General features: G+C 34.7%; 1 protein-coding gene across 2 annotated transcripts in view; it reads left to right on the top strand.

Annotated features, from left to right (window-relative positions):
* LOC306884912 (uncharacterized protein) overlaps window positions 1-11,010 on the top strand; it is a 39,977-nt gene extending 28,967 nt beyond the window's left edge. For both annotated transcript variants that reach the window (XM_079441150.1, XM_079441149.1), the window contains 12 exons: window positions 2,268-2,387; window positions 3,455-3,597; window positions 3,961-4,091; window positions 4,914-5,152; window positions 5,287-5,569; window positions 6,742-6,901; window positions 8,294-8,398; window positions 8,533-8,583; window positions 8,673-8,721; window positions 8,848-8,926; window positions 9,020-9,252; window positions 10,333-11,010. In XM_079441150.1, the coding sequence (XP_079297276.1) occupies window positions 2,268-2,387; window positions 3,455-3,597; window positions 3,961-4,091; window positions 4,914-5,152; window positions 5,287-5,569; window positions 6,742-6,901; window positions 8,294-8,398; window positions 8,533-8,583; window positions 8,673-8,721; window positions 8,848-8,926; window positions 9,020-9,252; window positions 10,333-10,343 (1,604 nt within the window). In that variant the 3' untranslated portion in view covers window positions 10,344-11,010. The remainder of the gene's footprint in view (window positions 1-2,267; window positions 2,388-3,454; window positions 3,598-3,960; window positions 4,092-4,913; window positions 5,153-5,286; window positions 5,570-6,741; window positions 6,902-8,293; window positions 8,399-8,532; window positions 8,584-8,672; window positions 8,722-8,847; window positions 8,927-9,019; window positions 9,253-10,332) is intronic.
* The last annotated feature ends 3,928 nt before the right edge of the window (window positions 11,011-14,938 follow it).

Below are 14,938 nucleotides of genomic sequence, written 5' to 3'. Positions count from 1 at the left end.
AAAGTTAAGACTCTAAAACGGCTCATTCAAACACGTCCCCACATGTCTACATCACGGTGTGGGAATATTTGCATAACACTGCCCAAATGTATACGCAATGAAAGAAGGCAGAACTATTATTCTCGCTGTTGTTGCCGCTGGCGCCATGTCCTGGAGACGCTGTGTTTCGTTGTGAAAGTGAAAGTACTTTGTTCGGGCTTCCAAAAGAGGACACAACTAGAAATCAGTGGTTAAGTTGTATTTACAACACTGTTCCAGAACAGTTCAACCCAAATATTAGAGTGCGTCTGTCACTCTTGTCTGTCAAATTAAAGACAAGAGGTCAGAAATCATAATATTCATCATCCCAGAAATCAGTTTGAGCACAATATTTTGTGAGCTTATACTTTACATAGCAAAAGTTAGTGTGCCATCCTGATGTTCTATATGGATAATTTACACGTTATGCACAGTATACATGCTATAATGCAGAAATAGTATTCTGAACATAGCCTCATTTTAAGCTTCCTGTCCGAGGAAATAATGGGTTTTCTAGAATGCTGACATCCACATGCAGCAGAACGTACCAATGATAAGTCAGCAAAACTGTGGCTATGCAGATGTGTATAAATCAACATAATAACGGCATTGTGCACCGCATGGTAACTGTGGAGCTCATGGTCTGTACTTATTTCCCTGTCATTAGAGTTGACCGCTCATCTCAGAGTGCACTTTATGCTGAGATATAACATAATATTTGGGTTAAACATATTTTAGCTTATCCTGTTCGAGGTGTATTTTTTCATCAAGCTTCCTGTAAAAATACCATATTCTGTATTAATTTTAAATACATAGTATAAAGAGTATATGTCCTAGATCGTGATCAAACCTTCTGTTACAGTAGTTCGGGCAACAGCACAGTTTGCCGCAGTGGAGGAGAAAAAAAAGGCAGCTGTTGCCTAGCAACAGCCAATGACCAACCATCACGAAGTGTTGTAAATTTTCTCAGGTTGCTAAAGTGTCAGATCGGCGCACCACCTTGTTGCTACATAGAAAACAAGGGTCTGTTTTTATACACAGTATTGTTTTAATGTTGTGTGATTGGAAATACGACATTCAGAGTGGGTTTCTGTCTGTTTGTGCCTGAGTGGGAAAGTGTGTATGCGTATGTGTGTTTGTAGAAAAGGAGCGTGGGAGATTCATTTCTTCGTCACGTCACTTGTTTTTTTCGTGTCTGTAGAGAAATGTCATTCAGTCATCTGTGTGACAGCACAGACTTCATTTTAATGTGCTGTCAGATTATTAACACAGCAGCATCCCATAATTCCCTCAATAAAACCAGTTTTAAGCCGTCTTTGAACCCATGAACCGTTTATTCTGCTATAAGAGTGCTGTTCGTCTAGACATGCCATTAAATCATTCATAGGAAAGAAAATGTATAAATAGTCTCTAAAATATCTAAATGTTTCTCCTAGAGAGCAATGAGATCAAATGAAGAGCAAAATCCTCAGATTTGTCTCCTTTAGAGGTTTATAATATCTCAAACTATGTTCAGCCTTGCTGTAAAAGATCTGAGTATGAACTCAAAATTATCTCATCATATTTTTTGCCATCTACACCACCATTTAGAAGTTTGGGGTTATATTTTTAAATGCTTTTAAAAGATGTCTTATGCTCATCAAGATTGAATTTATCTGATCAAAAATACAGTAAAAACTGTAAAATATTATTACAATTTAAAATAAATGTTTTCTATGAAAAACTGATCATATTTTTACATTTTATATTTCAAGATTCTTTGAAGATGGTAACTGAATGTGTCCTCGCTGAATAAAAGTACTAATTTCTTACTGACCCCAAACTTTTGAATGGTAGTATATATATATATATATATATTATTGCTCTGTACTCTACTAGTTACTGCATTCTTGATTTAACCAGCATGAGTAACAGTACTGGTTAAATTCACTAATTAAATTGAAACTTCAACTTCTTTGAAGTTACAATGATCAGATGAGCAAATAAAGTGTGTGAATGTGTGTAAATAAGTACAGCAATCAAAAAATTCCCAAATAGTGTAGGTTATGTGGATTAGAAGTCCTCAAACATGTCCAGGTCGTGAAATCACTCACTCAGTGAAGGGCCTGAGGATTCTGCTTGCAGTAACAGCCGCTCTGATTGGTCAGACACACTGTTACTGGATGTTACAGCAAGCCGCTTCGGCCCTTTGTCTAGTGACCTGCGGTGTATCCACATGTGTCGATGCTAACAGTGCCCTCTTGTGTCAGCCCGCAGCTTGCGTCTGAGCCCGTGGGAGAGCCGCATTGTGGAGAGGTTGATGACACCCACCCTTTCCTTTCTGGCTCGCAGCCGGAGCGTTGCCACCCTCCAGAACAGCAGCGACCCCCGTGAGTTACACATCACACGCAGTCAACACGTCAGGAGCCTGAGGTAACGCTTATGCTCACCACAAAATACATGCACACCCATGTAATGAGTTAAACACACATCATAAATGGGCCTCATCTTGTCTGCTGAAATCAAACAAGGGGAAAAAACGTTCTGTCTATTCTATGTACATTTCATTAGCCTCAGTTTAAAATAAAGCTATTTTAATTCCCAAATGGAGTCTATTTATCTATTTGAGCTTAGTATGTATTGTTTTTATTTGATGAACTTGACCGTTCGGTTTCTTTCTTTCTTTGGGATCTCAGATGAAAGTTCATAATTTTCAGAAAATTGCTAAAGCTGCTAATTTTCTCTTTGTTGTTCAGAATAGAAATATGTGACCCTGGACCACAAAACCAGTCTTAAGTCGCTGGGGTATATTTAGCAATAGCCAAAAATACATTGTATGGGTCAAAATGATAGATTTATCTTTTATGCCAAAAATCATCAGGATATTAAGTAAAGATCATGTTCCATGAAGATATTTTGTAAATTTCCTACCGTAAATATATTAAAACTTCATTTTTGATTAGTAATATGCATTGCTAAGAGCTTCATTTGGACAACTTTAAAGGCGATTTTCACAATATTTAGATTTTTTTGCATCCTCAGATTCCAGATTTTCAAATAGTTGTATATTGTCCTATCCTAAAGACACATTATTTAGAAAATATTTACATGTATACAGTTATATTCATATAATTCATATTTTATATATATATATATATATATATATATATATATATTTAATATATAAGCATAAGATATTTTTCTTAAATATATAAATGCATGTGTATGTATTTATATATACACAATAAATATACACAGTACACACACATATATATTATGTACACAAAAACTTTTATTTTGGATGTTGATTAATCGTGATTCATCGTTGTCCAGCACTAGTATTTAATTAGAAAACAGCTATTTAAAACTGTAATATTTCACAGTATTACATGTGAAAATATGTTTTGAACAACAACAACAAGTGAGTGTCTCTAAACATATCTCTGTCTGATCTCAGATCAGTGTTCCCGCTCTGCGTCCGTATCTCCTCTGACGCCCTGCTCCCATCATCATCCTCACCAGCACAGTGCTGAACGCTGGAGGGTCTCAGCCAGCGCACCAGACATCACACAACGCCAGCAGAGACGCAACTCTACACCGGTAAATGCATGCACACAACAACCCACTCACAAATGCAGAGTTATTCATATAATAATGCTAACATGCACTAACATTCAAAAGTTGTGGTTTGATTTTTTTATTGTTTTTGAAAGAAGTTTCTTATGCTCACCAAGGCTGCATTTATTTGATTAAAACATGTAGTAAAAAGAGTAATATTGAGAAAATATATATATTTTTGTTATTATTTGTTTGTAAGACATTATAAATGTCTTTGTCACTTTTCATATCTAATGTGTCCTTACTGAATGAAAGCATTAATTTAATTTTTAAATGAAGTAAATAACAATAAATCCAGTTTGTCCTGATTTGACTTTGAAATGATCCATCACTGTGTCTACTTAGTTTGAGAAGAAGAAGAAAGAAAAGAAAGACAAGGAACGAGAGAATGAAAAGGAGAAGAGCGCTCTGTCTAAAGAAAAAGTGGAGAAGAAAAGACAGTCCCAATCTATAACCAGAACAAAAACAGAAGCCAGGTGACTCTCTCTCTTTCTCTCAAACACACACACACACACACACACACACACACAGCACATGCTCTTTAAGCTGCAGCAGGTTAAATTACTGTACTCTCATGACCAAAGAGAAGCTCTGATCCAGCTCAGCAGGGTTTCTAGCAGGCTGTTGGATCTTTTCAAGCCTTTGTGCTCAGTTGCTTTGTGGAAAAGTGATAAATTAGCCATTATAGAATTAAGGTTGCACTTTTATTATGGCCAGTCCATGTCCTGTCTTGATTGCTTATTTGCTCTGAAAAATTGAATGAAGTATGTTTATGCTTTAAACAAGAAAAAATATGCGTCAGTGTGCTAAGAAAAATACATTTTAATTATATATATAAAAATATATATTTATCCTGCCGACAGATATTTTTTCTTGGTTTATGCTTAAACTCACTTAATTTTGATCAGTTTTTCAAGAAAGCAAGACTAAATATCTTAAGTTATTTTTATTCCCAAGTAAAACATTTTTTTAGTGGAAAATTGGTTAAGGAAATAAATAAAGAATTAAATAAAAACTGAATATTTAAAAATCTAAAACTGAATAAAAGAAAACTTGGTAACTTACTAAAATTAGTTGAATTTAAATCACTAAAATTACTAAATGGAAAGAAATAAAAACTAAAACTAAACTAAAGCTAAAATTAATTAAACCTAAATAGTAATATGATAGATAGATCATATTACATTGAAAGCTTATTACAAAGTAATGTAGTAGAAATCCAGACAAAATACTGGATTTCCAGATTTGTTGAAATCAGTGTATACTGGGATGTTTTCTTAAATCTCTTCTCTTTTTAGCCTAAATATCAGAGCTAAAAACAGAAATTCATCGCCTGCGACGTCCAGGAGTCGCCCCCTCTCCCCCAATCCAGCGGTGTCCCCCAAACCACCCTCATCTGCGGGCCGTACTCCTCCTGGCACCAAGACCCGGCCTAAACGGGCTCAGACTCCCGCCCGCGTGCAGGCCCCCGCCGTTGCTGCTGTCACCGTGGAAACCAAGGAGCCCCGTCAGGCTGACCCTCCCAAGGACACAAAGAGTGAGTGTGATCGTCATGACGACCGGTTTGCTCTCAGATAAATTAGCATGACGGCTCAATGGTTTTCAAGGACTTTTTTTCAGCTTTAATATGTATGAACGAAACGTAAGCATTTACTCTTCTTGATTGTTTAGCTGCTCCCAGTGTTCCTGACATCACCGTCTCGTCTGCTCCGGCCACGCCCCTCACTCCCTCTGCACCAATCACAGTAGCTCCTCAGACACCAGAGGCGGCCAATGCAGCAGCCACACCTTCCCAATCGCTCTCTCCTGAGCCCGGCCCTCCGATCACCAAGCCCATGGCTGGGACCAATGATCCCGAGGAGGCGGCCCGTGTGCTAGCGGAGAAGAGACGTCAGGCCCGTGAGCAGAGAGAGAGGGAGGAGCAGCAGAGACGAGAGCAGGAGCAGAAGAGCAGGTCAGTTGGTTATAGACTGCTTTGCTTTGGTCTTGCACACCCAACATAATGACCAGCCCCCTTTTGCAAAGAAAGAAAGATACTGCTGGATTGACATTTAAAATGATCACTTCAGGGTTATTATCAAGTTATCATTATTAAGTTGAAACTACATGAAATATTAATATTAGATGAAAAACTTGTTGCCTTTGCAACTAACTGAAAAAAGTATATTGTAGCACTAAAATTACCATACTAGATAATTTAGATAATTACCATACTAACTGGAAATAAATAAAAACTGAATTAAAACTAAAATTGTGGTGGTGGTGGGGGGGGGGGGTCGTAATATAAACAACAAAAATGACAAAAGCACATAGTAAAATTATAAAAATATATATATATATTAAAATACAAAATATTAAGCTAAATTATAATATGAAACTAAACTATAATAAATACTGAAATAACACTGGTTGATAGAATTTCTCTAGTTTTTAGACAGTGAATTTCTATGACTTTTCCAGTTGTTTATGATTATTGGATAAGGGTTTTTAAAATAATTTGATAGATGCTCTTCAAATTCTTGCAGATGAAATATTTTAGAGCTGATCATAACTACATAAATGATTATTAAATATAATAAATAAAAAATGGTATTAAATATAAATTTATATTTTGATTTAATAATTCATTAGACTGTGATTTACATGATTTTGTAAAAGATAATTTCCACAACTTTTCCGTTCACCAGACAGCTCATAAATAATCCATAGGTGTTCTTCTCTGAGCAGTGTTATTTTAGTATCATTGATTTAGTAAATTATAATTTTGTGTTTATAATTTAAGTTTTAATATTATGATTTTTTATTAATATTTAGAATTTATTAGTTGTATTAGTTAGATATTTTCTATTTTTATTTTTATTTTAGTTTGTTTTTAAAATTTTTATCATTTTTTTAAATATGTTTTTTATAGTTTATCATTATTTATATTATGAGAAATGTTGCTTGAGCAAATGGCAGAAATAAAGTGGTTTTTATATTTTCAGTTAATGCTTATTTTATTTTAAGTAACGAAAACGTTTTTCATTGTTTAGCTTTAGCTAACGGTATAACCCTGCTTCCGAGATGTTGACTGAGAGTGACTATTCGTATCTCTCGTGGCACTAACACTGCCTCATCTTCATTCAGAGCACTGCGTGAGGAGCACGCCAGACGTGAGGAGGAGGAGAGGAGGCGCAGGGAGGAGGAGGCGCGGTTCATGGCAGAGCAGCAGCGTTTGCAGGAGGAGAAGGAGGCGCAGGAGAGAGCACGAGCCGAGCAGGAGGAAAACCTGCGTCTGCAGAGACAGGTGAGCAGTGCTTTGTGGGTAATATAGACCATTAATCTCAAGTTTTGGAGGATTTTGAAAAGCTTCTGTTAGTTATTAATTGGCTCAAATTGGTTTAATAATATTCATTTTAATGATATATTTGTGGCATATATGATTTTCTACCAAAATATATTAAAATCCATCTTCAGTCTTCAGTAAAATCATTTCAATACAAAAGACCTTCAAGGCCTCAAGGTCACCGAGGCACAGGCAGACAAAAGGACATTAGCTTGAGTCTCCTGCGGTTCAGATCGGTGACGTCACGTGAGCCTGCGGGCGACTCTCATCTGCTGTCCTTTACACAGAGCCCATCTGACACCAAGCCTGTGTTTTGGTCTGATTTGATTATGCAGGACAGGCCTAATGGGTCTGTCTGTGGCTCTCTGGACATACAAAGTACATCTATGGTGTCTGAGCAGCATCAAAAAGGTTTTCTCAAGATCTAAATTGTGACTGAGAACACAGATCAACTTGATGCCACATCTGCACTTATAGGCTATGAGATTAAACAAACTATTTTAATGCATTAATGCTTATGATTCAATATGCAATCTATTTTTTGATATGTAGTTGAAAGATACTGTGTCTAGGTGAGGAATATTAAAATGAATCAAACAGAGGGAATTTGTGGCTGCTGCTTCCCCCTTGTGGAAAAGGAGTGAAATTAAAATACAACCAATTATTGATGTGATCATTGCTATTTTAGTATTATTGATATACTATTAAAGTATTTATTAATATTTTAAAATAGCTTTAATTTTAGTTGTAGTTGTAAATTTTAGTCATTTTGCTATGCTTTTGTCATTTTTTATTTGTTTGAAATATTTCTGTATAGCTTTCTTTTTTTAGTAATTAAATACTTCAATTTAAACATTTCTAAAGATTAAGTTTATCTATTATTTATTTATTTATTTTCAGTTTTCATTTAAATTTTGGTTGAAATTTTAGTATAAGTTAGTTTTCATTTTGTTTGAGTGAACTTAATAATTTATGTGATTTTGTCATTTTTATTATTTTTGTTTTTATATTTCTATATAACTTTAATTTTTCCAATTTTAGTTTTTAGGAAGTTTTTAGCACTTGAACTTATTCTGTTAGCCTCAAATGCAATATTTCGGTAGCAAGTTTTTTTTTTTAAGTTGGGATGTTTCCTCTAATATTTGAATAATATTTTATTTCAGCTTTTAGTATATTCAGCATTTATTGAAAACAATTTCAACAGTTTTAATTTTAGTTTTAGTTTTTGTTAATGATAAAAACGCTAATGTTGCCTCTGTACCAGCCCTTGGTGTCATGTCATAGGGCTTATGGGTAATTTAGAGATGTTTAATGGATGTATGGGTAATGAAGTTTCATATGTGTCTTTTCCAGCGAGAGGAGGCCGAAACCAAAGCCCGAGAGGAAGCAGAGAGACAGAGGATAGAGAGAGAGAAACACTTCCAGAAGGAGGAACAGGAGCGTCTGGAGAGAAAGAAGGTAAAACGAGAGCCTCTCCAAATGCTTTTATTGAGAAAAAATGAATCTCGTTGCTTTCTGGGAGAAACATATGAGATATTCAAGTGATTTTCCTTTCCTGTGGGTTTGACTAACATCTGTGTTCACCTTTCTAGCGTCTGGAAGAAATCATGAAAAGGACTCGCAAGAGTGACGCAGGGGGACAGGTGGGACACATCTGTGTTTTATTTAGTCTGAAATGAATTCATACACACAGAGAAAGGAAAATGAACTTGCTTTATTTGTTTCTTTGCAGAAAGATGTTAAGGCTCCGGCTCAAGTGAACGGCAGAGTCTCTGACAGCGGTAAAAACTGATTTGTAGTGTTGTGTATGCGATGTTACTCTTAAAAATGACTCTTTACTCTGTCGAAAAAATATTTTAAATGAGTTTAAATGAGAAATATAATACTGTTATTCTCTTGTCTTGCAGTAATCCAGAAACATCCGTCAGAAACTCTGCATAGTGGTGCGACAAATTTTAACCAATCACAAGGAGACATGAAAATGAGGTAAAGTTGCGCAATTAGGCATGATTTGAAATGTACTAAGAGATGTTTTGCATATTTTGTTGTTGATGAGAATTATACATGTTTCGTGCTCAGCTCTGTGTCCTGGGACGCGGCACCCGTCGTTAACGGAGTCCAGCCCACTAGGCATCAGAATGGACTGTCCTCCAATGGAGAGGCAGCAGACTTTGAAGAGATCATCAAGCTGTCCAATCACAGTGGCAGTGGAAACAGTGGGCAGGGCCAACCTGCTGACTCAATCATGGCCTTTGAGGGAGAGGAACCGTTCATGATGAAGGCGGGGCCTATGAAACCTCAACATGTGGCAGGTAAGATATTGGATATTATTAGATTAGATAAGATATTGTATTTTGTTAATATCAAGACTAATGACCATATTACTGTAAAAAAATAAAAAATAAATCTGTCATATTTTTGAAATGAAAATTTCAAAATACTCTGGATGTTCTGTGATGTACTTTTTCAAAATGTAAGGTCTTTTAAAAAAAAGTACAGCTGTATATAAATGTATTTTTTTTCCTAATATATATTTATTTTACAAAATTAGACTAATTATTCCATTAGATTATTATTCATTAGATTTTATTCAAATGTGAGTTAAAAAGGTCTTACATTTAATTATAGATCATTTTTCAAAATATAAGGTCATATAATAAGTATCTGTATATAAATGTATGGATTTTTTACCATTATGTAATTTTTCTATGATTATATTTTAGTAAGTAATATATAGTGAGTAAATATATAAAAAATATAAGGTCATATAATAAGTATTTGTATATAAATGTTTGGATTTTTTACCTTTATATAATTTTTCTATGATTATATTTTAGTAAATATTATGTAGTGAATAACTATATAAAATATAGGGAATAAATAGCATACATTTTATTAATTGCTTTACTTTTTAAAAACATTTTATTTTATTTATTATTCTTTTTTAAATAATAATAAAAATCTTTTCAAATGTCTTACATTTTATTCCCTTAAGCATGCAGATATCTTGGTACTGGTATTATGTAAAATATAGCATTTTTATGAAAGTATTATCCATATAAAATTGAAATTTACTGCTGTTGCAGTTTCATCAGTAATGTATTGATGAGCAATTATATGGGATAGTTCACCTAAAAATGGCAATTGTCATCATTTTCAGCTGATCCAAAGCAACCAGACTTTATTCAGCTGATATTTATCTGTTATTCATTAAAAAAAATAGTTTGCAGAATCTCCAGGCTTCTGCATTTCTTTGTCTTTGAAGCCATATGCTAGCTTTGTGCAGGAACATTTTGTCATTTTTGGGAGCTTGACAGTGTCATTTACTTCTGACTTTAAAGGCTGAATCAAATTCTTTATGCATGTTTGTTTCTGTCTTGTTCTCCCTGCAGAGGTCCTGTGAGAGAGCAGAGCCTTAGAGAAGAGAAGAGAAGAGAAGAGAAGAGAAGAGAAGAGAAGAGAAGAGAAGAGAAGAGAAGAGAAGAGAAGAGAAGAGAAGAGAAGAGAAGAGAAGAGAAGAGAAGAGAAGAGAAGAGAAGAGAAGAGAAGAGAAGCCTTACGCTACCACTGCTTCCACCCTGACGTGTGCCAAACCGACAAACAGACTGCTTTAACTTTAGAAACACAGCAAGACAGAAACCAACGATTTCTGTGGAAGCACTTTGAGGAAGTGAAAGATGTGGAGGAGAACCTTAAAAAGACATTTATATACATATAAGATGTTTGCAAAAAGTCTCTATTTCACTGTGTGTCATGGTGCAAAATTGTTGAATTTCTTTAAAAAGTGACCTGCCGATTATGTGGTGCACCTTAAAAGAGTCACTATATGATGAATTTTAGAAAAATGCAACTTGGAAATACGCAATGTTTGGCTATCATTATGATATTAATTATTATTGTTATTGTTGTTGTTATGATGTATTGTTACTGTTCTTTTAAGTAGAAAAACGTGTGTCTTGAATTATTGCGTTATTTAACGTGTGGAGCATCAGAAGGGGGCAATATTCTGTATATTAATGTATATTTGCCTGATTATGACAGACCTGTGGAATAAATCTTTATGAAAGGGGCTATGTGTCAGGTCACGTTTTGTCCACTTATGAGAACCCCAGAAATGTGAAAAGGGCTTAACACACTAACTTTTAACTGAAAAACATTGTTACACAGTATATCATCTCTGTGCAAAGAATATTTTTAGCCAGCAGAGAGCAGTGCTGAATCTAAACTCAGCCTTCCAGCATTTGCTGAACAATATCTTATCTCCTGTGCAATAATAACTCGTGTACATTTGCATTCATCTCGTCCTTCTCCTATGCATATTGTATGTATAAAGTTCACAAACTACTTCCATATCCTCTCGTTCTCTTTGAGAGTCTGTGCATGCATGGACACCCAGTTCTAGTTAACCAAAAATGCAAAAAGCTGTGTTTTTGAACGAAACAAATCCATCAAGGTGTTTTGTAACATTCAAGCGATACTTCCGGGCTAAAATATGAGTCCTTGGTCCATAATATTGCTTTCTTTAATGAAAAAGCCATCGTCTGAATCAGGAGAGAAATATGCACAGATCAAATTTATAAGTGAACAGTCCAAAACAGTTCTAATTTTGATGTGAGAATGAAACCTGGAATGGACCTTATTTTGTTCTGGAATAAGCATTGGTATGAATTATGGACTATGGAGTTTTTGAAGTTAAAATGCTTTATTGATGGATTTTATTACAATTTGTTTATTACAAACATGCAGCATTTTTTGCTTCACAACATGTTATTTGATGGACTGGAGTCGTGTGGATTATTATGATGTTTTTATCAGCTGTTTGGGCTCTCATTCTGACGGCACCCATTCACTGCAGAGGATCCATTGGTGAGCAAGTGATATAATGCTACATTTCTCCAAATCTGGTCTGATGAAGAATTCATCCAGGATGACGCGAGGTGTGTAACTTTTCTGCATTTTATTTTATTATTTTTAGGTGTACATATGAAGAAAACATAGTAACAGTATGCTCGTATTGTATTATCTACACACAAAAAAAAGAAAAGAAGCTGCTCCAGTTGTTTTGTCCAACTCTGGCTGTGTCCACCTGAAGTTTTACCATCACAACACACACTGACGTGTTCTTGGCCCTGATGGTCTGACCGTCTGAGGCTCAGGCACTATATTTTAAGATGGATGATAACAGATACAAAGTGAGTTATGAGTAAGATAGATGCTGCCAGCTGGGCTTTAATTCATTTGGCATGACAGGAACGAATAGGATCTTAATGAGTGACAGAGCATGCCGCCTGTGTCCATAAAAACTGGTCTCAGGTTTGCATTTGATTTGAATAACCCCTAGTAAAAAAATGCATTGCTCCAATGTTGCTCAGGAGACTTTAGAAGTCATGCTTCAACTTTGTTGTTGTAGATGTTTCTCCTGAAATTATTGGGGAAATAAAATCTGACACAAAGATTGGACATTTTTACTGAAATGTTTGACTTTTGATAGAAGACTTTGGTATCTTGTCAAATTTGAGCATAGTGAAAAAATCTAATTTATGACTTTTGTGGTCATAAGGTGAAGTACCAAAATGACTAAAACTAAAGTTGAAATAAACTAAAATTAAAATTATATCAAAAAGAAACTAATGAAAACAAATAAAAAGACAAAAGGCAAAATGAACTAAAATTAAAATGAAAACTGAAAATATACAAATAAAAGGCGATTCAAAACATTAATGGTACTAAAATAACACTGGTTTTAATGTAATCTCACAACACAACTTTGCATTGCAAAGCCTGAATTGGCCAAGACGGCTGATAGAGCTCTGGATCCAAAGTGCATATTTGTATCTAACCTTTGACCTTTAAAGGCCTGTTAAATAGTATGCTGTGTCATGAACCCTTGGTGCACACGGACAACATAAAACCTCACTAGACAGTTTCCCATGAGTCATTGCAAGGTGTTAAGACAACTGAGAATGTACTGGTTGTTTGTTGTGGGGCTGTTTTGGTTGCTGTTGATAAGCGTGTATCTGAGTGTGTAAGTGTGGATAAATGTGTGTGCCCTGCAATTATTTGCAACCTCTCTATTTAAATGTGGTCTTGCAGCATGTTCCCATCAGCCACATATTTGCTTCACACTGTGTTGCTTTGTTTAATGGCTTTATATACCTGCTTGCAGCTGCACCATAATATATTATTTCCAGAAACGAGCAATAAATAATGTTTCCAAAGCAGCTCTTTCTTTGGGTTTTAGAATGTTTAGAGCTTCTAGAATACATAGAGACTCAGTCTGCATTCTTTTGGCTGGTTACTATTGTGGATTGTATTTTTACAGTGTCATAAATAGTATTAATGTGAGCCAAGCATGAGAGAACTACTGGACAACACTGTGGAGTATAGAACAGCAAAACATTAAGCTTAACTAACAAAATAGCAAATTATTTCATTTGTTATTCATAAGAAAAAGAGATTGTACATATTTTATATATGTAATACATATAAAATGTAAAAGACTATATGTTATATAATTTTATTTAATTTAAGTATTTACTCAGTTCACAGACCTTTTCCACATTTGCACAATGTTTACACAGTGAGTTCATTAAAGACAACATTTATTTTGTTGTAAAAAGACTGTTGAATGTTTGACGCAGTTGAAGGTCGATCAGATGCAATGACCAAATTTGTTCCCTGCAATTGTATGCAGTGTTTCCATCAGTATGAGTGTTATTTTTATATTGTTTAAATGTTATGTGTGGGGTTTTTTAATTTTTAATTTTTAATTTTTTTATTTTTATTTAATTGTATTGTATTTTATTTAATTTTATTTAAGATTTTTTAATCACTTGATACATTTTAATAGTTTATTTAACAATATTGTTCTACATAGACAATATATTTATGCTAATTCCTCTGATTGTAAGGTACATGGTTGAATAAGAGCCTGGTGACAGTGATTAGTTTTAGTAATATTGTTCTACTTATGGACGAACCAATAATAAACACTTTACTTGGTTGCTGTATTAGGATTATGTCAAAGTCATGGTCAAAGTCAAAGTTTATTTATATGGCACCATTTATACAGCAGCAGCTGACCAATCTGCTTTACAATGCATTATAAAACATAGCTAAAATAAAAACAGACAGAAGACATGCATAAAATTTTACAACGTGAACATAAAAGCCAGTAAAAAGAAGTGAGTTTTCAGTAATGACTGGTAGGATATAGCAGATCTAATCTGAAGTGGTAGAAGTCGCCTGAAGTTGTCTTCATATACTGAATGCATTTGCGCATGAGCTGAAAGTATCATTCATTTAGCCAAGACATGACTTAGCATGTAGCTCTATCACTCAAATAGCTACAGGAAGTTCTTTGTTCATTTCTGATAGGCTGAATTTACTTTTGCTTCCTCTTGTATTCTCTCTACTACTGAACAACAGAGGTAAGGCTTCTTTTATTTCTGTTTTGATCATATTTCTCCTGTGAATGTTTCTGAATTGGTTTGAGAGTAATTTAATGTGCTCATTTTTGAGGTGAAGCTACTTTTGCACACTTGTGTCATCACTACAGCTGTAAAGGCCTAGAAATGGACAAAGTCAACACCCTGCTGTACCTTCAGTGTCAAACATGCCACTTTCAAATGCATGCAAAACAAAACCCAGAAAAGAGAATAAGGCTTTAAGATATTGTATGCAGTGCTACTGAGCAGAGCGTGGGGAGAAAGAAACAGCACACCCTTGATTTTTTTCAGGATGGAAAAATAGTTCTTAACTGAACAGAAAACCACAAGATGAAGAAAGCAGAACATTCCACTGAAAGTGTGTTATTCTATTGAAATTAACCCATGCTATGAACTCCCTCTAAATTTGGTTGCGGTGCACATATAGATATTTACTTGTGGTTTTCAAATGGAAAAGCTACTTTTCTTTCATTCTCTAGTTCATTGTTTTGCATGTGTTCATGTATGAGCACCCAGGCAGATGAGATGCAAAATAGGATCTACACCAAAC

This window comes from Barbus barbus (assembly GCF_936440315.1).
Source record: "Barbus barbus genome assembly, chromosome: 19".
In the NCBI taxonomy this organism is placed as follows: Eukaryota; Metazoa; Chordata; class Actinopteri; order Cypriniformes; family Cyprinidae; genus Barbus; species Barbus barbus.
This window is presented reverse-complemented; position numbering and strand designations above follow the sequence as displayed.